This window comes from Cyprinodon tularosa, unplaced genomic scaffold, assembly GCF_016077235.1.
Source record: "Cyprinodon tularosa strain WSP-4 unplaced genomic scaffold, ASM1607723v1 ctg1004, whole genome shotgun sequence".
Classification (NCBI taxonomy): Eukaryota; Metazoa; Chordata; class Actinopteri; order Cyprinodontiformes; family Cyprinodontidae; genus Cyprinodon; species Cyprinodon tularosa.
The window spans coordinates 99,817-125,140 of NW_024037788.1; the positions used below are offsets into that span (position 1 = coordinate 99,817).

A 25,324-nucleotide genomic window follows, 5' to 3' on the forward strand; every position below is an offset into this window, starting at 1 on the left:
GAACAAGGACCAGCCAAGGACCAGTTAGGGACCGAACAAGGACCAGCCAAGGACCAGTTAGGGACCAACCAAGGACCAGTTAGGGACCAACCAAGGACCAGTTAGCGACCAGCCAAGGACCAGTTAGCGACCAGCCAAGGACCAACCAAGGACCAGTTAGTGACCAGCCAAGGACCAGTTAGGGACCAGTTAGGGACCAACCAAGGAACAGCCAAGGACCAGTTAGGGACCGAACAAGGACCAACCAAGGACCAGTTAGGGACCAACCAAGGACCAGTTAGGGACCAACCAAGGACCAGTTAGCGACCAGCCAAGGACCAGTTAGGGACCAACCAAGGACCAGTTAGGGACCAGCCAAGGACCAACCAAGGACCAGCCATGGACCAGTTAGGGACCAACCAAGGAACAGCCAAGGACCAGTTAGGGACCGAACAAGGACCAGTTAGGGACCAACCAAGGACCAGTTAGGGACCAACCAAGGACCAGTTAGGGACCAGCCAAGGACCAGTTAGGGACCAACCAAGGACCAACCAAGGACCAGCCATGGACCAGTTAGGGACCAACCAAGGACCAGTTAGGGACCAACCAAGGACCAGTTAGGGACCAGTTAGGGACCAACCAAGGACCAACCAAGGACCAGTTAGGGACCGAACAAGGACCAACCAAGGACCAGTTAGGGATTAACCAAGGACCAGTAAGGGACCAACCAAGGACCAGTTAGCGACCAGCCAAGGACCAGCCAAGGACCAGTTAGGGACCAGTTAGGGACCAACCAAGGAACAGCCAAGGACCAGTTAGGGACCGAACAAGGACCAACCAAGGACCAGTTAGGGACCGAACAAGGACCAGCCAAGGACCAGTTAGGGACCGAACAAGGACCAGCCAAGGACCAGTTAGGGACCAACCAAGGACCAGTTAGGGACCAACCAAGGACCAGTTAGCGACCAGCCAAGGACCAGTTAGCGACCAGCCAAGGACCAACCAAGGACCAGTTAGTGACCAGCCAAGGACCAGTTAGGGACCAGTTAGGGACCAACCAAGGAACAGCCAAGGACCAGTTAGGGACCGAACAAGGACCAGTTAGGGACCAACCAAGGACCAGTTAGGGACCAACCAAGGACCAGTTAGGGACCAGCCAAGGACCAGTTAGGGACCAACCAAGGACCAACCAAGGACCAGCCATGGACCAGTTAGGGACCAACCAAGGACCAGTTAGGGACCAACCAAGGACCAGTTAGGGACCAGTTAGGGACCAACCAAGGACCAACCAAGGACCAGTTAGGGACCGAACAAGGACCAACCAAGGACCAGTTAGGGATTAACCAAGGACCAGTAAGGGACCAACCAAGGACCAGTTAGCGACCAGCCAAGGACCAGCCAAGGACCAGTTAGGGACCAGTTAGGGACCAACCAAGGAACAGCCAAGGACCAGTTAGGGACCGAACAAGGACCAACCAAGGACCAGTTAGGGACCGAACAAGGACCAGCCAAGGACCAGTTAGGGACCAACAAGGACAAGTGGGACCAGCCATGGACCAGTTAGGGACCAACCAAGGACCAGTTAGGGACCAGCCATGGACCAGTTAGGCGACCAACCAGGAACAGCCAAGGACCAGTTAGGGACCGAACAAGGACCAACCAAGGACCAGTTAGGGACCGAACCAAGGACCAACTAGAGGACCAGTTAGGGACCAACCAAGGACAGTTAGGACCAGCCAAGGACCAGTTAGGGACCGAACAAGGACCAACCAAGGACCAGTTAGGGACCATCCAAGGACCAGTTAGGGACCAACCAAGGACCAGTTAGGACCAACCAAGGACCAGTTAGCGACCAGCCAAGGACCAGTTAGGACGCAAGGCCTTAGGACCGAACAAGGACCAGCAAGGCCAGTTAGCGACCAGCCAAGGACCAGTTAGGGACCGAACCAAGGACCAGCCAAGGACCAGTTAGGGACCGAACAAGGACCAGCCAAGGGACCAGACTAGGGACCGACAAGGACCAGCCAAGGACCAGTTAGGGACCAGCCAAGGACAAGCCAGGACCAACCAAGGACCAACTAATGACCAGTTAGGAACCAGTTAGGGACACCAGTAGGAACCAGTTAGGAATAGAGTGAATAAACCTAACACAAGTCAGTTTACTTCATCGAACAGAAATTAGGGACATGGATATTTGTGAGTGTTTAACAAGAACATCCACGGATCATCATCCGGGCGGTCTGTCAACAATGGACAGATATTTTACCTAATTTGAGACATTAATAAAGTCCCAGACAGTTGAAACGAGGACATACTTTAATTTCGGCCTGCTTAGTTCACAAATTAAGATGATCTTTTTGATTCGTCTGAATTTGACATCCAGTTAGTGGCCGTATGCTGACGCGATCTAAAACCATCGGTCATCAGCATACATAATGATTCAATAATGGAAGCGACCGACCATGAGCATCTACAGGGTCATCATATCAAAATTAAACAACATTAGGAGATAAATGCTGCTTGTCTGACTCCACTGTGACACAAAGGAAGGACACACTGCAGAGTCTGAGTCCAATAGGAAGACATTTACTATATATTGGCACACCATTAGTACAATTAAAATAGTTTATGACTAACAGGATCAAAAGCCTTGTGGCATCTAAAAACTGAAGAGTAGAATGTTTGCTGTTTTATTCAGTATTCTTCTAAGGCCATTTATACCATCAGTGCCAATTGGACCAACTTATGCAAAACAATTAGTTCAAAGACTTTAGCAATGGTACTAGCTAGGGCTATAGGGTCTATGGTTATCAGGGCCTAATTTATTTTGTTTTAATACATTCCAAGGTTAGGGAAAACAACAAGGAATAATAAAACCAATTGAGACACAAGAGAGGACTAGCTTAGGTCTCAAACATTAGAGATGTTCAGCTGCAACAAACACCATTCTGTAGGATTTCATTAACAAGAGATCTTTATGAAGATAGATCTTGGGATGTTGATGGATACTAGAGAACTACCAATCTAGAAGGGTTAACCCAAACAAGGTAAATAACTTCCAAGACATTACGAATCACATCACAGGAAGCCAAACCGACAGGACCTATTTATGGTTTTAGCCTACCAGAAGGATTTGCCAAGGATCAGGCCTGAGTTAGCTCATCCAGTCTGAAGTGACCCGTACTACGTGGGAGGTGCAGAGTATGGGTCATTGTTTAGTTACCACCCGTATGGCTGTGAAGGTGTTCCAACCTCTCCTGGCAGACGGACTCACCAAGGGCACCAGTTCCGTTCACTCTGATGGACCAGTCAGGCAAAAAAGGAGCATCATCAGCGTCCCCATTAGGTCACAACAGGAGCAAAGACAGGAGGACCTGAAACAGGAAAACAAGTACGCAGTTAGGGACTCGAACAAGGACCAACCAAGGACCAGTTAGGGACCAACCAAGGACCAGTTAGGGACCAGCCAAGGACCAGTTAGGGACCAACCAAGGACCAGTTAGGGACCAGCCATGGACCAGTTAGGGACCAACCAAGGAACAGCCAAGGACCAGTTAGGGACCGAACAAGGACCAACCAAGGACCAGTTAGGGACCGAACAAGGACCAACCAAGGACCAGTTAGGGACCAACCAAGGACCAGTTAGGGACCAGCCAAGGACCAGTTAGGGACCGAACAAGGACCAACCAAGGACCAGTTAGGGACCAACCAAGGACCAGTTAGGGACCAACCAAGGACCAGTTAGGGACCAACCAAGGACCAGTTAGCGACCAGCCAAGGACCAGTTAGCGACCAGCCAAGGACCAGTTAGGGACCGAACAAGGACCAGCCAAGGACCAGTTAGCGACCAGCCAAGGACCAGTTAGGGACCGAACAAGGACCAGCCAAGGACCAGTTAGGGACCGAACAAGGACCAGCCAAGGACCAGTTAGGGACCGAACAAGGACCAGCCAAGGACCAGTTAGGGACCAGCCAAGGACAAGCCAAGGACCAACCAAGGACCAGCTAATGACCAGTTAGGAACCAGTTAGGGACCAGTTAGGAACCAGTTAGGAATAGATGTAGAATAAAACCTAAACAAGTTCAGTTTCACTTCATCAGAACAGAAACTTAGGGACATGGATATTTGCTGAGTGTTTAACATTCGAACATCACGGCATCATCATCCGACGGTCTGTCAACACATGGACAAGATATTTTTACCTAATTTGAGACATTCAATAAAGTCCCAGACAGTTTGAAACGAGGACATACTTTATTTCTGTCCTGCTTAGTTTCACAAATTAAGATGATGCTTTTTGATTCGTTGAATTTGACATCCAGTAGTTGGCCGTATGCTGGACAGCTGATCTAAAACCACTCGGTCATCAGCATACATTTAATGATTAATAATGGAAGCGCCGACCATGCAGCCAGTTCTACAGGCGTCATTTATATCAAAATTAAACAACATAGGAGATAAAATGCTGCCTTGTCTGACTCCACTGCTGACACAAAGGAAGCAGACACACCTGCAGAGTCTGAGTCCCAATAGGAAGACATCTTACTATATATTTGGGCACACCAGTTTAGTACAATTTTTAAAATAGTTTTCTATGATAACAGGATCAAAAGCCTTGTTGGCATCTAAAAAACTGAAAGACGTAGAATGTTTGCTGTTATTATTCAGTAATTCTTTTAGGCCATTTATACACATCAGTGCCAAGTTTGGACCCAAACTTATGGCAAAAAAATTAGTTCAAAGACTTTAGACAATGTACTAGCTAGGGCTATAGGTCTATGGTTATCAGAGCTGCTAATTTTATTTTGTTTTAATCACATTCATCAAGGTTTGAGGAATAAAACCAGGAATAATAAAACCAATGAAACACAATGAGAGGGACTATGCTTGGTCTCAAACATTAGAGATGTTCAGCTGCAATAACATCCATTCCTGTAGATTTATTAACAGACAGATCTTTGATTAAGATAGATCTTGGGTGTTTTGATGGATTCTAGAGAACTAACCAATCTAGAAGGGTTAACCCCAAACACAGGTAAATAACTTTCCAAAAATCTACAATCACATTCACCCAGGAAGCCAAACCGACAGGATTTCCTATTATTAATGGTTTTAAGCTCTTTCCAGAAGGATTTTCTGCCAAGGAATCAGGCCTGATGTTAGCTCATCCTGTCTGATGAAGCGTAGCCCCGATACGTACGGTGGGAGGTGCAGAGTGATGGGGGTCAGTTTGTTTCAGTTACCTTCCCGTATGGCTGTGAAGGGTGTTCCCTCCTCCTCCTGCAGACGGATCACTTTCAGGGCCACCAGCTTCCCGTTCACTCTGATGACATCACAGCAAAAAAAGGAGCATCATCAGCGTCTCCATTAGGTCACAACAGGAGCAAAGACAGGAGACTTAAACCCAGGAAAAGCAATTTAGCTGCAGCGAAGTGAGACTTTGGTACAAGAGCAGGACTGCAGCTGACTGACCTGCAGAGCTAAACAAGCATCAATGGTGAGAAGATGCAGCTCAGCAGCTCTGTAACTTTTCTAAACGATTCATTAAGAAAATCTGGGAGATAGAAGAGAAGTAAAGGCCTTCTGGGCTAACTGGACCAAAGGCAACAGCTGGGATAAAACCAGGCCTGGCCACCATCATCAGTTTCATTTACTGTACTCAGTTCCAGGCGCGGCAGGAAAACTAATCAATGGCCGCATGCATGGGTTGAGGAAGCAGGCGAGCACTGAATGAAGCAGGGATTCATCCTGCTTGCTACTTACTTGCTCTTGCCTTTGTAAACGGTGGCGTATGAACCCTCCCCCAGCTTCTCCAGCTTCTCATAGGAGTCGGCCTTTCCAAACTTGGGGCTTGTGGGCTGAGAAAGGAAGAGAGAAAAAAATCAGATGTGAGGAAGAAGAAAAGACGAGAGAAGAAACGCCTCTGAGGAACATTTCAGATCAGAGAGACGGAGCTGAGAAGGTTTGCCCCGATTCATCAGGATGGGAAGAACTTCAATAAGCTAAAAAAACGCTCTGAGCCGGTACCACAGTAACACCCTGAGCTGGTACCACCAACCGCTCTGTGCCGGTACCACAGTACCACCAACCAATCTGAGCCGGTACCACGGTACCATAAACTGCCCTGAGCTGGTACCACGGTACCACCAACCACACTGAGATGGTACCATCAACTGCCCTGAGCTGGTACCACCAACCGCTCTGAGCTGGTACCACCAACCGCTCTGAGCTGGTACCACCAACCACCCTGAGCTGGTACCACCAACCGCTCTGAGCTGGTACCACCAACCACCCTGAGCTGGTACCACCAACCACCCTGAGCCGGTACCACCAACCACCCTGAGCCGGTACCACGGTACCATAAACTGCCCTGAGCTGGTACCACGGTACCTTCAACCACCCTGAGATGGTACCATCAACCGCCCTGAGCTGGTACCACGGTACCACCAACCACACTGAGACGGTACCACCAACCGCCCTGAGCCGGTACCACCAACCGCCCTGAGCCGGTACCACCAACCGCCCTGAGACGCTACCACCAACCGCCCTGAGACGCTACCACCAACCGCCCTGAGACGCTACCACCAACCGCCCTGAGACGCTACCACCAATCGCCCTGAGACGCTACCGCCGACCGCCCTGAGCCGGTACCGCCGACCGCCCTGAGCCGCTACCGCCGACCGCCCTGAGACGCTACCGCCGACCGCCCTGAGCCGGTACCGCCGACTGCCCTGAGCCGCTACCGCCGACCGCCCTGAGACGCTACCGCCGACCGCCCTGAGACACTACCGCCGACCGCCCTGAGACACTACCACCAACCGCCCTGAGACGATAACACCAACCGCCCTGAGACGGTACCACCAACCACACTGAGATGGTACCATCAACTGCCCTGAGCTGGTACCACCAACCACCCTGAGCTGGTACCACCAACCGCTCTGAGCTGGTACCACCAACCGCTCTGAGCTGGTACCACCAACCACCCTGAGCTGGTACCACCAACCACCCTGAGCTGGTACCACCAACCACCCTGAGCTGGTACCACCAACCACCCTGAGCCGGTACCATGGTACCATAAACTGCCCTGAGCTGGTACCACGGTACCTTCAACCACCCTGAGCTGGTACCACCAACCACCCTGAGCTGGTACCACCAACCGCTCTGAGCTGGTACCACCAACCACCCTGAGCTGGTACCACCAACCGCTCTGAGCTGGTACCACCAACCGCTCTGAGCTGGTACCACCAACCACCCTGAGCTGGTACCACCAACCACCCTGAGACGGTACCACGGTACCATAAACTGCCCTGAGCTGGTACCACGGTACCTTCAACCACCCTGAGATGGTACCATCAACCGCCCTGAGCTGGTACCACGGTACCACCAACCACACTGAGACGGTACCACCAACCGCCCTGAGACGCTACAAACCAACCGCCCTGAGCCGGTACCACCAACCGCCCTGAGACGGTACCACCAACCGCCCTGAGACGGTACCACCAACCGCCCTGAGCCGGTACCACCAACCGCCCTGAGACGCTACCACCAACCGCCCTGAGACGGTACCACCAACCGCCCTAAGCCGGTACCACCAACCGCCCTGAGACGCTACCACCGACCGCCCTGAGCCGGTAACACCGACCGCCGTGAGCCGCTACCGCCGACCGCCCTGAGACGCTACCGCCGACCGCCCTGAGACACTACCACCAACCGCCCTGAGACGGTAACACCAACCGCCCTGAGACGGTACCACCAACCACACTGAGATGGTACCACCAACCACCCTGAGCTGGTACCACCAACCACCCTGAGCTGGTACCACCAACCACCCTGAGCCGGTACCACGGTACCATAAACTGCCCTGAGCTGGTACCACGGTACCTTCAACCACCCTGAGATGGTACAATCAACCACCCTGAGCTGGTACCACGGTACTACCAACCGCCCTAAGACGGTACCACCAACCGCCCTGAGACGCTACCACCAACCACCCTGAGGCCCTACCACCAGCCGCCCTGAGACCGCCCTGAGACGCTACCACCAACCGCCCTGAGACGCTGCCACCAACCGCCCTGAGACCCTACCACCAGCCGCCCTGAGACCGCCCTGAGACCCTACCACCAACCGCCCTGAGCCGGTACCACCAACCCTCCTGAGCCCGTACCACCAACCCTCCTGAGACGGTACCACCAACCCTCCTGAGCCGGTACCACCAACCGCCCTGAGACGGTAACACCAACCGCCCTGAGACCCTACCACCAGCCGCCCTGAGACCGCCCTGAGACCCTACAACCAACCGCCCTGAGCCGGTACCACCAACCCTCCTGAGCCCGTACCACCAACCCTCCTGAGACGGTACCACCAACCCTCCTGAGCCGGTACCACCAACGCTCCTGAGCCGGTACCACCAACCGCCCTGAGACGGTAACACCAACCGCCCTGAGACGCTACCACCAACCGCCCTGAGACGGTAACACCAACCGCCCTGAGACGCTACCACCAACCGCCCTGAGCCGGTACCACCAACCGCCCTGAGCCGCTACCACCAACCGCCCTGAGACGCTACCACCAACCGCCCTGAGACGCTACCACCAACCGCCCTGAGCCGCTATCACCAACCGCCCTGAGCCGGTACCACCAACCCTCCTGAGACGGTACCACCAACCCTCCTGAGCCGGTACCACCAACCGCCCTGAGCCGGTACCACCAACCCTCCTGAGCCGGTACCACCAACCGCCCTGAGACGGTACCACCAACCGCCCTGAGACGCTACCACCAACCGCCCTGAGCCGGTACCACCAACCCTCCTGAGACGGTACCACCAACCCTCCTGAGCTGGTACCACCAACCGCCCTGAGCCGGTACCACCAACCGCCCTGAGCCGGTACCACCAACCCTCCTGAGCCGGTACCACCAACCGCCCTGAGACGGTGACACCAACCGCCCTGAGACGCTACCACCAACCGCCCTGAGACCCTTCCACCAACCGCCCTGAGACCCTACCACCAACCGCCCTGAGACCCTACCACCAACCGCCCTGAGACCCTACCACCAACCGCCCTGAGCCGGTACCACCAACCGCCCTGAGCCGGTACCACCAACCGCCCTGAGACGGTACCACCAACCCTCCTGAGCCGGTACCACCAACCGCCCTGAGCCGGTACCACCAACCGCCCTGAGCCGGTACCACCAACCCTCCTGAGCCGGTACCACCAACCCTCCTGAGCCGGTACCACCAACCGCCCTGAGCCGGTACCACCAACCCTCCTGAGCCGGTACCACCAACCGCCCTGAGACGCAATCACCAACCGCCCTGAGACCGTACCACCAACCACCCTGAGCCGCTACCACCAACCGCCCTGAGCCGCTACCACCAACCGCCCTGAGACGGTACCACCAACCGCCCTGAGACGGTACCACCAACCGCCCTGAGACGGTACCACCAATCGCCCTGAGACGGTACCACCAACCCTCCTGAGCTGGTACCACCAACCCTCCTGAGCTGGTACCACCAACCGCCCTGAGCCGGTACCACCAACCCTCCTGAGCTGGTACCACTAACCGCCCTGAGCTGGCCATCCATTCTCTCTACCCAAACAGGAACCATATTATTCTGCCCAAAATTTACGAAATGTGTTTGAGTCTGTAATCATTATTAGTATATTTTTTTAAAACATCATTCCAAATATGATGCATGTTTTCCTCTAATACCAAGAAGGATCTTCATTGGCACATCATCATCATCATCATCATCATCACCACCATAAGCTCTGTTTAATTCTGAGCAGGTTTCTCCATGGTGCTCTGATGGTGTTGACCTCCCTCCCATCACCATAATCATCAGCTGCTTTCACAGCTTCTCTTTGAGTTTATTTCCATTAATATGAGGCCATAAAGCTGCTTCTACATTCACGCCTCTACGGGATCAGCAGGATGCTTCACACAGGGGTTGGTCAGCGCCGGGCCGCATGGCCTTCATCCTGCCATCTAAGCCCCGCCCAGCTCTAATGAGCTCAGCTTTTCTCAGAGCTTTTCTAAACAAATTAGACTTCCTCCTGGGATCAGGCAGGAAGTGAAGGATGTTCCTCTCTTGGTCTTCCTCCCATACAGACCCGGCCACATTCAGAGATTTAGAACTGCGCCAAAAGCCAGCATGAAAAAATATCACGTTTTAGTCCAAACATTAAATATTATATCAGAAAAGCACAAATATATTAAATATGATGGATGTTCAGATCCAATACAGATATTAGAACCTGACTGGTGCCAGAACCGGACCGATATCTGAACCTGTCCGATACCAGAAATAAAGATCTGAAATCTGGGCAGCATGTTCCCTCAGCATCCAACCAGAAAGCCTGTGGCTGGCGAGCCATCAGAGTATAAACCAGTCCACCATGTCTGAGAAGCCATGTCTGCTCCTCCCTCAGAACGTCACCATGAAGGTGAACGACCCAAACCCGGCTGCAGCTCTGGTTCCGTACCACCAGGTTCCATGTCTGCTCCTCCCTCAGAACATCACCATGAAGGTTTGTTCATCTAAGATGCCGACAGATGATCCTCCATGTCCTACAGGAGACGCTGTCCATCAGAAGGAAACCTGAACGACCCAAACCCGGCCGCAGCTCTGGTTCCGTACCACCAGGCTCCATGTCTGGTTCTACACCCGATAGAATCCCAGACTGGACCAAAGTCCTGGTTTGGTCCAGAACTGGACCCACATCTGGTGGTTCTGAAAGCAGGACTTACAGAACTGGGGCTGGAGTGGCGGCGCAGCTTGGGAGACTCTTTTCCAGATGACGAGCTCTTGGCGTTGATGCAGGCATTGTTCTCTGAATGGACCCTCTTCACCTGGCTGGCGGGTTTCTCGAACGGGTCGAAGCCACTCTGCGTGCGCTGAACTCTGACCTTTTTGTCCTCAGGGATGGTGTCCAGGGGTTTGATGACCGAGTCTGTTCCCTGGCAGCCGCGTGTGGACATCTTTGTGACGCATATCTGCCAAAGAGACAGAGAGCAGGATCAGAGTCAGGAACACAGAAATAGAGGGAAACCAGAGCGGACTGGACCGGACCAGGCTGTACCGGACCAGGCTGGACCGGACCAGGCTGGACAGGCTTCACCTGTGTGCCACAGGGTGTGGGTCTGTCGCTCCAGACAGAACCGCCATCACACGGAACCGCCATCACAGTCTCTAACAGAGCATCTTACCAGAGGCTGCTGCGCGGTGGACTCCGTGAGACGGACATAAAGGACTCGGGCAGCATGACATGTTTTTGCCACGGCTCCCTTCAGATTAAATATTTAAGCCGGGCTCCCGGCAGCAACTTCTAATTACTCTGACACACAGCAGGAGTCATCTTGCAGCTCATTGCTTTGTTGACTAACAGCCAGGCTTTCCCACGGCAACCCTTCCCTCACCTAAACGAAGCGATCAGGACATCAGCCGGACCCGATGACACTGCAGACCCGTTCTGGGTCCAGGTCCCTGAAACCAACTGAAGGAAAAGCTGAAGCTGACAGACATGCAGCTTGAGTCCAGCTCCGTTCATGTTTTAGTCATAGACCCAAAACGCCACCAACAAAGGAGCCTCTTTCCTCCAGCTAAATGCAGCTGCTAACAAAGTGTTACTCAGCATGTAACCAGCAACCAACCAAAGACAATGGACCCAGTTCAGTCCACCCCCTGTGTGTGTGTGTGTTGGGGGGGGGGGGGGGGGGGGGGGGTATAGTGATATAGATAGTTTCACGAGCCTGGCGAGGACTGCCACCATTTGCTTAGCAATACTCTCAGGAGATGTAAGGTTTCAGTTACAATCATTTAGGAATACCAAGAAAACCTTCTAAAACATCAGGGTAGAAATGACTAAAGATTTGCTCTAATGACTCGGGGACGGCCAGGTCTAGGAAGAGTTCTGCTCGTCCCAAACTGCTTCCATTGGAGGATGATGGAGCCACTGAGGAACCTGTTTAGGAACCTTGGCCTGATGTGAGCCTGGCCTCAGTCTCTGAGCTCCTTTCCTTCCCCCTCATGGTTCTGCTTTGCTCTGACAGCTCTTCTATAGACAGCTGTGCTCCTTTCCTCATCAGGTTCATTAAACACAGCTGGACCATCTGAAGGAGGATCAGAGGAACCGGACAGCATGAGAGTTAAATATGAGAGTCACAGCAAAGGGTCTGAAAACTTATGACCAGGTGATATTTCACTTTTTCTTTGAATGGATTTGCAAACATTTCTACATTTCTGTTTATTTCTGCCAGGATGGGGAGCTGAGTGAACATTAATAAGAAGTTAAATAAACTTTATTGATTTTAGCAAATAGCTGCAAAGAAACAAAGAGTGAGAAATTTAAAGGGGTCCAAATACTTTCCAATCCACTGTGTGTATATATATATATATATATATATATATATATATATATATATGCCTTTGGAGCATGACCTAAAGAAAGAATCCAATGTGCTAAAGTTGGTTAGCTTTCAGGCCCCAACAGTCTGCAAGTGAAACAGCCACTCAATCTATTCGTCTCTCTGGCGCTTTGACGTCTGACGCTCCTCCACCAGAGCCTAGAACTCGATCAGGCAGATGTCACTGATAGGAGCAAGCTTAGAAGTCGTGCTGGTGAGTCGGGTTTCCTAGAGAGCGTCCTCTTAGGTGTCCTTCCCTCGCTGAGTAAAAGTTGTTTGAAACGATCCGTTTCCTGCCTGTTGCTGAGATTCGTAGTAAACGCCTCAAACGTGGCGTCGCAGTGACAGAATCAGCAGCGTCACAACCCTGACCCCCTCACAGACCTTCAGCCTGGCTGCCTGCTCACAGTCAGCCATCCAGGTCAGAGAGCAACGGCTGCAGGAATCTACAACCATCATCTGCATCTCCACCTGCATGGATTCTTCCTGAGGAGGGACCTGCTGGCGACTCAGAGGAGCAGCCAGATGCAGGAGGGATGGGTGGGGGGTAGGGCCAGCGCCCCACAAAGATGACCCAGCAGCAACTGCACTGTTTTCTCATTTGTAATTAATGTTGGCGCGGCTGCAGCGACCCGCCGCCGCTCAGGGATCAGTTCGATTCATCTCGGCTCATAGCTGTCATCCAGTAATGGAGAATGTGGGCAGAAACACAGCAGGAAGTCCGGGCTAATTCAACTATTAGCATGAATGATGACCACCGCCATGGAGGCCATAAAACACCAATCAGCCATAAAGCCTGCAGCCGCGTTACAAGCAGCAGCTGTAGGAGGTGGTTTCCATCACACTGAGGTACCTGCTGCCGAGGCTGAAGCTCCTCCTCCTCCTCCTCACGTCGGCCTCTTCCTCAGAGTCTCAGTAGCAGAACAGCCCTGCATGCATGAGGCTGCATATGACGGCGCCTTAGGAGGCCCATAAGACGGCGAGGGCGGGGCTGAAGGTGAGTAACAATCAGAGTTTATCTCCAATCATGTGAAAGTTCAGAGCTAGCATCAGGTCCCAGCAGCTGCTCTACATTCAGCCACCTTCACCATCAAATAAGCTGCAGAGCAGAAATCAGCCATTAGCACCGACCGTTCTGCAGCTCCCTCTGCCTCTGCTCAGGCCGCCACGGATCATTGCACCAGCAGAACAACATTAAACACGTTTCAACACTTGATTTCTCACTCAAGCCCTTTAACAAAGGTCTGCTGCCTTGCAGGAAGGAAGAGCATAGATCCATGTATGCTAGACTGGAAAGGAGCCAGAGATGGGAGCTGATGGAGAATGATCTAAACTAGTGGCTACTTTGATGGAAGAAACGGATCTCTGGCAGAACTCCACAGACCAACTGAGAGGTTCTGGAAGCATTCGAGAGAACGGCGTGCTGGCTTCCGCACGCCATCAGCAGTCATGCAGCATGACTAATTACCCATCGCTGTCCGCTTCCTGCGGTCTGCCTCCTGCGGTCTGCCTCCTGCTGTCCGCTTCCTGCGGTCTGCCTCCTGCTGTCCGCTTCCTGCTGTCCACTTCCTGCGGTCTGCCTCCTGCTGTCCGCTTCCTGCTGTCCGCTTCCTGCTGTCCACTTCCTGCGGTCCGCCTCCTGCGGTCCGCCTCCTGCCGTCTGCCTCCTGCGGTCTGCTTCTTGCTGTCCGCTTCCTGCTGTCCGCTTCCTGCTGTCCGCTTCCTGCGGTCTGCTTCCTGCTGTCCGCTTCCTGCGGTCTGCCTCCTGCTGTCCGCTTCCTGCTTTCTGCTTCCTGCTGTCCGCTTCCTGCGGTCCGCTTCCTGTGGTCTGCTTCCTGCTGTCCGCTTCCTGCGGTCTGCCTCCTGCGCTCCGCTTCCTACGCTCCTCTTCCTCCGGTCTGCGTTCTGCAGTCCGCTTCCTGCAGTCCGCTTCCTGCTGTCCGCTTTTTGCGGTCCACTTCCTTCTGTCCGCTTCCTGCGGTCTGCTTCTTGCTGTCCGCTTCCTGTGGTCTGCTTCCTGCTGTCCGCTTCCTGCGGTCTGCCTCCTGCGCTCCGCTTCCTACGCTCCTCTTCCTCCGGTCTGCGTTCTGCAGTCCGCTTCCTGCTGTCCGCTTCCTGCGGTCCACTTCCTGTGGTCTGCCTCCTGCTGTCCGCTTCCTGCGGTCCGCATCATTGTTTTTCTGAAACAGACTAATTTGAAAGCAGCCAGAAAGCACCTCCTTCCAGCAGGAAGACCTCAGGTCTGTTAATGTTGAATGTTTTGGTAGGTGCAGTCATCGCGGTTTGATGGGGAAGGAAAACGCAGCTGTAGCGGTCATTAGACATCCAGTCCTGCGGATAACTGGAAAAGGTTTAAACATTTGGAGAACTTGGTGGAAAAAGATCGTCTTCTTGGCAGAAAGGATTCTTTCGGTCTTCCAGGTTTTTTTCCCTCCTCAGTTGCTTCTCCAGGACGTTGCTCCATGCTCTGCAGCCTCATCTTCTGGTCTCTGTGGATGTCAATGAACTGGGTCTGTCTTTTATTCTGAAGGATTCCTTCTGATTCCAGTGTTTCCAATCTGGCTTCAGTCCCGCCGTCCCGTCTCCTTCAGCTCCGCCGTCAGACCCACTGTGACCTTCCTCTCTGAGCATCTACCGTCTGGCAGAAGGAAACCAGATCCATTAATCCCAGGAATACATTTTCCTTGTTGCTGCAGAGACTTTTCATCATTTCTAACAAATCCTCCTCATTTTATCAGGTCAGAAATGATGAAGCTGAACTGGAACTGAAAACATCTGCAGATCGGAGCATTACCACGGCAACCTAGAGGGAGGAAGGAGAAGGAGGGATGCTGCTGATGGGCTGGGTCAGAACAACCCTCCATTGCTCCACCGTCCGCATCCCTTCATCCTCTACTGGGCAGGAGGTCACGGGGAGACAGAGACACGCCCCCACAGTCCGGAGGGCAACCTACAGTGAATCCACCAGATTAACACGCATGTTTGGACTGGGAAGAAACCAGTTGGTTCAGAGAAAAGCCACCATGGATCATCACACAGCAGATCATGTAAGGCGGCTTGTGAAGACTGCTGCCAGGTCCAGTAAACATTTCCTGGGTTTCCACTAGTGTTGCACCGATACTGATACCAGTACCGGGCGGGACCCCGATCCAGCATTAAGATGGTGGTATCGGTGAGGCATTCCTGACGGGCTTCCCAGCACCCAATTAACATCAGTCTATTAATTTGGATCCAAAAACAGAAACTCGGACATCAGTGACTGGTTTGGCCAGTTTCCCAGCAGCTCCGGCTTCAGCAGGCAATCACAGACTGGTCATGATGGGACTTACGGGCGACAGTGGCGTTGGATGTAGGAGTTTGCCCTGAAATCGAAGGGTTGACGGTTCAAGCCCTGACTCCGACTTTCAGTGTCGTTGTGTCCTTGGGCAAGACACTTCACCTGCATTGTCTACTGATGGTGGTCAGAGGGCCCGGTGGCGCCAGTGTACGGCAGCCCCGCTTCTGTCAGTGAGCCCCAGGGCAGCTGTCCACCATCAGTGTGTGAGTGAATGAATGTAGTGTAAAGCGCTTCGGTCAAGTCTCCTGACTTGAATAAAGGCGCTATACAAGTACATGCCATTTACCATTTAACCCTCTGCTCCATCACCACATCACTCCACGAGGCTCTGAAGGCAGGACAGCAACAGTCGCAGGCGACCGCCGCCTCAAAGATTCACGTCAGTCAGTTCAAACCACTGAACCAGGAAAGCTGTGGGAGCAGAACACGATGCAACACCCTGAGAGGTCCTCACTGGTCTGACTGGTTTCTGTGTTCGGACCAACAGCAGACCTTTGGAAATGGAGCTGTTCAGACCCAAGCGGCTGAAAATGTTTTAGCTTTGGTCTAAAAAAATGACCTTCAATCACCTTCACTAGTAACGGCACGACGGATCGTTAACAGGAAGCTGTGATGCAACCAGACGCCTCTCCAGTCTGTAAAACCACAGGAGGACATGGAGACCTACTGCAGATCCTACCACCAGATAGCAGCATGGAGCAGCCTTCAACTCAGAATATCATTCCTCATGGGAACAACAGTCCACCTGAGTCTAAGTGGTTCCGGGGTTCAGGTCTAATTGACCATTCATGGGGAACTCATCAGCACAAGCACCACTTCTGCAAACACCCTTAGTGGAAAACCACTGGGTAGGAATCAGACCAAAGCCCAATGATTGAAAGCAGCGCTCATGCTGTTATCTGCCATGCAGTCAGAGCTGCATTCAATCAGTGGCTTCTTTCTGAAGCTAATCTGCTGTCTGAAGCTGATTGTTGATCACTGTTCCAACTGAATGATTGTAGTTGAGTCAAACATCATCTTTTGATCAGTCTGATCACAGGAACAGTCTGATCACAGTAACAGTCTGTACACAGTCTGATCACAGTAACAGCCTGATCACAGTAACAGCCTGATCACTGTCTGATCACAGTCTGATCACAGTCTAATCACAGTAACAGTCTGATCACAGTAACAGTCTGATCACAGTCTGATCACAGTAACAGTCTGATCACAGTCTGATCACAGTAACAGCCTGATCACAGTCTGATCACAGCCTGATCAAAGTAACAATCTGATCACAGTAACAGTCTGATCACAGTCTGACAACAGCAACAGTCTGATCACAGTAACAGTCTGATCACAGTAACAGTCTGACAACAGCAACAGTCTGATCACAGTAACAGTCTGATCACAGTCTGATCACAGTAACAGTCTGATCACAGTAACAGCCTGATCACAGCCTGACAACAGCAACAGTCTGATCACAGTAACAGTCTGGTCACAGTAACAGTCTGATCACAGTAACAGTCTGATCACAGTCTGATCACAGTAACAGTCTGACCACAGTCTGATCACAGTAACAGTCTGATCACAGTAACAGTCTGACCACAGTAACAGTCTGATCACAGTAACAATCTGATCACAGTAACAGTCTGATCACAGTGTGATCACAGTAACAGTCTGATCATAGTGTGATCACAGTAACAGTCTGATCACAGTGTGATCACAGTAACAGTCTGATCAAAGTCTGATCAAAGTCTGATCACAGTAACAGTCTGATCACAGTAACAGTCTAATCAGAGTCTGATCACAGTAACAGCCTGATCACAGTCTGATCACAGTAACAGTCTGATCACAGTAACAGCCTGATCACAGTAACATCCTGATCACAGCCTGACAACAGCAACAGTCTGATCACAGTAACAGTCTGATCACAGTCTGATCACAGTAACAGTCTGACCACAGTAACAGTCTGATCACAGTAACAATCTGATCACAGTATCAGTCTGATCACAGTAACAGTCTGACCACAGTAACAGTCTGATCACAGTAACAATCTGATCACAGTAACAGTCTGATCACAGTAACAGTCTGATCACAGTCTGATCACAGTAACAGTCTAACCACAGTAACAGTCTGATCACAGTAACAGTCTGATCACAGTAACAATCTGATCACAGTAACAATCTGATCACAGTAACAGACTGATCACAGTAACAGTCTGATCACAGTAACAGTCTGACCACAGTAACAGTCTGATCACAGTAACAATCTGATCACAGTAACAGTCTGACCACAGTAACAGTCTGATCACAGTAACAATCTGATCACAGTAACAGTCTGATCACAGTAACAATCTGATCACAGTAACAATCTGATCACAGTAACAGTCTGACCACAGTGTGATCACAGTAACAGTCTGATCACAGTGTGATCACAGTAACAGTCTGATCACAGTGTGATCACAGTAACAGTCTGATCACAGTGTGATCACAGTAACAGTCTGATCAAAGTCTGATCACAGTCTGATCACAGTAACAGTCTAATCAGAGTCTGATCACAGTAACAGCCTGATCACAGTCTGATCACAGTAACAGTCTAATCACAGTAACAGTCTGATCACAGTAACAGCCTGATCACAGTAACAGCCTGATCACAGTAACAGCCTGATCACAGCCTGACAACAGCAACAGTCTGATCACAGTAACAGTCTGATCACAGTAACAGTCTGACCACAGTAACAGTCTGACCACAGTAACAGTCTGATCACAGTAACAATCTGATCACAGTAACAATCTGATCACAGTAACAGTCTGATCACAGTGTGATCACAGTAACAGTCTGATCAAAGTCTGATCACAGTCTGATCACAGTAACAGTCTGATCACAGTAACAGTCTAATCAGAGTCTGATCACAGTAACAGCCTGATCACAGTCTGATCACAGTCTGACCACAGTAACAGTCTGATCACAGTAACAATCTGATCACAGTAACAGTCTGACCACAGTAACAGTCTGATCACAGTAACAATCTGATCACAGTAACAGTCTGATCACAGTAACAATCTGATCACAGTAACAATCTGATCACAGTAACAGTCTGACCACAGTGTGATCACAGTAACAGTCTGATCACAGTGTGATCACAGTAACAGTCTGATCACAGTGTGATCACAGTAACAGTCTGATCACAGTGTGATCACAGTAACAGTCTGATCAAAGTCTGATCACAGTCTGATCACAGTAACAGTCTAATCAGAGTCTGATCACAGTAACAGCCTGATCACAGTCTGATCACAGTAACAGTCTAATCACAGTAACAGTCTGATCACAGTAACAGCCTGATCACAGTAACAGCCTGATCACAGTAACAGCCTGATCACAGCCTGACAACAGCAACAGTCTGATCACAGTAACAGTCTGATCACAGTAACAGTCTGACCACAGTAACAGTCTGACCACAGTAACAGTCTGATCACAGTAACAATCTGATCACAGTAACAATCTGATCACAGTAACAGTCTGATCACAGTGTGATCACAGTAACAGTCTGATCAAAGTCTGATCACAGTCTGATCACAGTAACAGTCTGATCACAGTAACAGTCTAATCAGAGTCTGATCACAGTAACAGCCTGATCACAGTCTGATCACAGTCTGATCACAGTAACAGTCTGATCACAGTAACAGTCTGATCACAGTAACAGTCTAATCAGAGTATGATCAGAGTCTGATCACAGTAACAGCCTGATCACAGTCTGATCACAGTAACAGTCTGATCACAGTCTGATCACAGTAACAGTCTGATCACAGTCTGATCACAGTCTGATCACAGTAACAGTCTGATCACAGTCTGATCACAGTCTGATCACAGTAACAGTCTGATCACAGTAACACTCTGATCACAGTCTGATCACAGTAACAGTCTGATCACAGTAACAGTCTGATCACAGTCTGATCACAGTAACAGCCTGATCACAGTCTGATCACAGCACCAGCCTGATCACAGTCTGATCACAGTAACAGTCTGATCACAGTCTGATCATAGTAACAGTCTGATCACAGTAACAGTCTGATCACAGTCTGATCACAGTAACAGTCTGATCACAGTCTGATCACAGTAACGGTCTGATCACAGTCTTATCACAGTAACAGTCTGATCACAGTAACAGTCTGATCACAGTAACACTCTGATCACAATCTGATCACAGTAACAGTCTGATCACAGTCTGATCACAGTAACAGTCTGATCACAGTCTGATCACAGTAACAGTCTGATCACAGCAACAGTCTGATCACAGCATCACCTGCCCCCAGTTATTTAAATATGTTAAGAGGGAAAGTAAGTGTTAAAACTTCCTCTGTCTAGTCGGTTGATCAAGAATATTATTATTATTATTGTAGTTTTAAATCAGTAAAGCTAACTAATCTGGTAGGCTAACTAATCAGCTAGGCTAACTAATCTGGAAGGCTAACTAATCTGGTAGGCTAACTAATCTGGAAGGCTAACTAATCAGCTAGGCTAACTAATCTGGTAGGCTAACTAATAAGGAAGGCTAACTAATCAGCTAGGCTAACTAATCTGGTAGGCTAACTAATCAGCTAGGCTAACTAATTTAGTAGGCTAACTAATCAGCTAGGCTAACTAATCTGCTAGGCTAACTAAGCTAACAGGAGCTAGTAGCACCCCAAAGCCGACCAGGGGATCGGGGATTTCTTGCAGCAGGTTTTCGTCTCTGGTGCCTGAAAGTCACTGAAAGTGAGAGTGTAATGTTCAACTTTAAGGCTTTAACGTTGTAGGTTAATATTATTTCCAAACGGTTTCTTCACAGTTCAAAGGAAAATGTTTGGATTAATCGACTGATGGAGCTCTTTCACTTTTCTGTGTAGAAATATTCCTTCTCTTTAGACCCGTGAGCCTAAGTTAGTGGAGTGAAATCACTGGGATGCGTGAATAAGTTCATATTCTTTATTTTTAAAGATTCTATGCTGACAGCCGCTGAGATCGCGAGCTGGACGCCGTCTGATGGCCAGTGGGGATCCTTCCATCGGCCAATCAACTGTCTACAGCTCCTACTGGAAATCAGTCTATCCTTATGTGGACAATGACTTTATTAAATAACATTTAGATATTGACAGCATAAAAACCTTTTCAGTCTGAGATTTACCACGCTTTCACAACAGAAGAAAATAACCATGAAAATTACTTTTTAGTGGCTTTTTAAATCATTCAAACTGTTAAAAAGTAACTCTGACCAAAAACAAGTTGATCAACAAAAAATAAAGGCCAAACTTCTTAAACTTAGAGATTTATTTCTAGCAGACCAGTGTTAAAGGAAGAACCACATGAATATGATCCGACTACCGCCACCTGCTGGACTGAAGGTGCAGTGGCATTTCTCTCAGGCTTTATGTCTCTGGGCTTCCAGAGTGATGGGAGAGCAACTGATAAAATTACCCAGAATTCTTGTTAACTGGGGCTTTCAGTAGAAGATGAGCTTTTGTTTCCTTCAAACAGTTTAAGTTGCTTCAGATGAGTTCAGGCGACGGATGAAGATGAATGTTTGATAAAAGTTGTAGAGTATGAGGTGGATTCCATTTACAGCATCTATGGACGTAGTGAGAGCTTTCAGCTTCACGGTCATGCCTGCTTTAATGGGACTGGGTCACTAAAATATTCTTCCGTAAGGGGGTTTGAGGAATGAAATGTAATCAGAGAATAAAGAGCCTCTACAGAGCCGCAGCGTTTGGTATGTTTACACGTCCTAGTTGGTGCTTATAACAGACTGAAGTCATCTCCCTGAAGAATGCGTAGAGAAAACCCAGCTGGACTTCACCCATCTGCTCAGAAGCATGGCTGGTTCTGAAGAGCAGAACTGAGGATGTGAACAGGGAGCGATGCATCCTGGACTACAGTGTAAGGGCTGCTTGTGTCGCAGTCAACGCAGATAAGCCCCACCCCCTAAAGCCTTCAGATTAACTCCTAACCCCTCAGATTAACCCCTAAACCCCTCAGATTAACTCCTAAACCCCTCAGATTAAGTCCTAACCCACTCAGATTAGCCCCTAAACCCCTCAGATTAACCACTAAACCCCTCAGATTAACTCCTAAACCCCTCAGATGAACCCCTAAACCCCTCAGATTAACTCCTAACCCCCTCAGAGTAACCTCTAAACCCCTCAGATTAACTCATAACCCCTCAGATTAACTCCTAACCCCTCAGATTAACTCCTAACCCCTCAGATTAACTTCTAACCCCTCAGATTAACTCCTAAACCCCTCAGATTAACTCCTAAACCCCTCAGAGTAACCTCTAAACCCCTCAGATTAACTCCTAACCCCTCAGATTAACTCCTCACCCCTCAGATTAACCCCTAAACCCCTCAGATTAACTCCTTACCCCTCAGATTAACCCCTAAACCCCTCAAATTAACTCCTTACCACTCAGATTAACTCCTTACCCCTCAGATTAACCCCTAAACCCCTCAGATTAACTCCTTACCCCTCAGATTAACCCCTAAACCCCTCAGATTAACTCCTTACCCCTCAGATTAACTCCTTACCCCTCAGATTAACCCCTAAACCCCTCAGATTAAGTCCTAACCCCCTCAGATTAGCCCCTAAACCCCTCAGATTAACCACTAAACCCCTCAGATTAACTCCTAACCCCTCAGATTAACTTCTAAATCCCAGATTAACTCCTAACCCCTCAGATTAAATCCTAAACCCCTCAGATGAACCCCTAAACCCCTCAGATTAACTCCTAACCCCCTCAGAGTAACCTCTAAACCCCTCAGATTAACTCCTAACCCCTCAGATTAACTCCTCACCCCTCAGATTAACCCCTAAACCCCTCAGATTAACTCCTTACCCCGCAGATTAACCCCTAAACCCCTCAGATTAACTCCTTACCCCTCAGATTAACCTCTAAACCCATCAGATTAACTCCCAAACCCCTCAGATTAACTCCTAAAACCCTCAGATTAACCCCTAAACCCCTCAGATTAACTCCTAAAACCCTCAGATTAACTCCTAACCCCCTCAGATTAACCCCTAAACCCCTCAGATTAACCCGTAACCCCTCAGATTAACTCCTAAAACCCTCAGATTAACTTCTAAATCCCAGATTAACCCCTAAACCCCTCAGATTAACCCCTAAACCCCTCAGATTAAGTCCTAACCCCCTCAGATTAGCCCCTAAACCCCTCAGATTAACTCCTACCCCCTCAAATTAACTTCTAAATCCCAGATTAACTCCTAACCCCTCAGATTAACTCCTAAACCCCTCAGATGAACCCCTAAACCCCTCAGATTAACTCCTAACCCCTCAGATTAACCTCTAAACCCATCAGATTAACTCCCAAACCCCTCAGATTAACTCCTAAAACCCTCAGATTAACCCCTAAACCCCTCAGATTAACTCCTAAAACCCTCAGATTAACTCCTAACCCCCTCAGATTAATCCCTAAACCCCTCAAATTAACCCGTAACCCCTCAGATTAACTCCTAAAACCCTCAGATTAACTTCTAAATCCCAGATTAACCCCTAAACCCCTCAGATTAACCCCTAAACCCCTCAGATTAAGTCCTAACCCCCTCAGATTAGCCCCTAAACCCCTCAGATTAACTCCTACCCCCTCAAATTAACTTCTAAATCCCAGATTAACTCCTAACCCCTCAGATTAACTCCTAAACCCCTCAGATGAACCCCTAAACCCCTCAGATTAACTCCTAACCCCCTCAGAGTAACCTCTAAACCCCTCAGATTAACTCCTAACCCCTCAGATTAACTCCTCACCCCTCAGATTAACCCCTAAACCCCTCAGATTAACTCTTTACCCCTCAGATTAACCCCTAAACCCCTCAGATTAACTCCTTACCCCTCAGATTAACTCCTTACCCCTCAGATTAACTCCTTACCCCTCAGATTAACCCCTAAACCCATCAGATTAACTCCCAAACCCCTCAGATTAACTCCTAAAACCCTCAGATTAACCCCTAAACCCCTCAGATTAACTCCTAAAACCCTCAGATTAACTTCTAAATCCCAGATTAACCCCTAAACCCCTCAGATTAACCCGTAACCCCTCAGATTAACTCCTAAAACCCTCAGATTAACTTCCAAATCCCAGATTAACCCCTAAACCCATCAGATTAACTCCTTACCCCTCAGATTAACCCCTAAACCCCTCAGATTAACTCCTTACCCCTCAGATTAACTCCTTACCCCTCAGATTAACCCCTAAACCCCTCAGATTAACTCCTTACCCCTCAGATTAACCCCTAAACCCCTCAGATTAACCCCTAAACCCCTCACATTAAGTCCTAAACCCATCAGATTAACTCCTAAACCCCTCAGATTAACCCCTAAACCCCTCAGATTAACCCGTAACCCCTCAGATTAACTCTTTACCCCTCAGATTAACCCCTAAACCCCTCAGATTAACTCCTTACCCCTCAGATTAACCCCTAAACCCCTCAGATTAACTCCTTACCCCTCAGGTTAACTCCTTACCCCTCAGATTAACCCCTAAACCCCTCAGATTAACTCCTTACCCCTCAGATTAACCCCTAAACCCCTCAGATTAACCCCTAAACCCCTCACATTAAGTCCTAACCCCCTCAGATTAGCCCCTAAACCCCTCAGATTAGCCCCTAAACCCCTCAGATTAACTCCTAACCCCTCAGATTAACTTCTAAATCCCAGATTAACTCCTAACCCCTCAGATTAACTCCTAAACCCCTCAGATTAACCCCTAAACCCCTCAGATTAACTCCTACACCCCTCAGATTAAGTCCTAACCCCCTCAGATTAGCCCCTAAACCCCTCAGATTAACCACTAAACCCCTCAGATTAACTCCTAACCCCTCAGATTAACTTCTAAATCCCAGATTAACTCCTAACCCCTCAGATTAACTCCTAAACCCCTCAGATGAACCCCTAAACCCCTCAGATTAACTCCTAACCCCCTCAGAGTAACCCCTAAACCCCTCAGATTAACTCCTTACCCCTCAGATTAACCCCTAAACCCCTCAGATTAACTCATAACCCCTCAGATTAGCCCCTAAACCCCTCAGAGTAACCCCTAAACCCCTCAGATTAACTCCTTACCCCCAGATTAGCCCCTAAACCCCTCAGATTAACCACTAAACCCCTCAGATTAACTCCTAACCACTCAGATTAACTTCTAAATCCCAGATTAACTCCTAACCCCTCAGATTAACTCCTAACCCCCTCAGAGTAACCCCTAAACCCCTCAGATTAACTCCTTACCCCTCAAATTAACCCCTAAACCCCTCAGATTAACTCCTTACCCCCAGATTAGCCCCTAAACCCCTCAGATTAACAACTAAACCCCTCAGATTAATTCCTAACCACTCAGATTAACTTCTAAATCCCGGATTAACTCCTAACCCCTCAGATTAACTCCTAACCCCCTCAGAGTAACCCCTAAACCCCTCAGATTAACTCCTTACCCCTCAAATTAACCCCTAAACCCCTCAGATTAACCCTCAAACTGTGTCACAGATACAGCCTGACAACAGTCTGGCTGTTGTCAGTCCCCCCCCCCCCCCCCCCCCAGCTGGGGGCCAGGGGTCCGCCTCATCAGGGCTTCCCGTCT

At 49.6% G+C, this 25,324-nt stretch overlaps 1 protein-coding gene across 2 annotated transcripts in view; it reads right to left on the reverse strand.

Annotated features, from left to right (window-relative positions):
- The window catches only part of cdk14 (cyclin-dependent kinase 14), a 113,185-nt gene that overhangs the window by 87,456 nt on the left and 405 nt on the right, over nucleotides 1-25,324 (reverse strand). For both annotated transcript variants that reach the window (XM_038276384.1, XM_038276393.1), the window contains exons 2-4: nucleotides 10,730-10,975; nucleotides 5,744-5,838; nucleotides 5,224-5,303 (exon numbers count right to left, since the gene is read on the reverse strand). In XM_038276384.1, coding sequence (XP_038132312.1) covers nucleotides 5,224-5,303; nucleotides 5,744-5,838; nucleotides 10,730-10,960 — 406 coding nt within the window. In that variant the 5' untranslated portion in view covers nucleotides 10,961-10,975. The remainder of the gene's footprint in view (nucleotides 1-5,223; nucleotides 5,304-5,743; nucleotides 5,839-10,729; nucleotides 10,976-25,324) is intronic.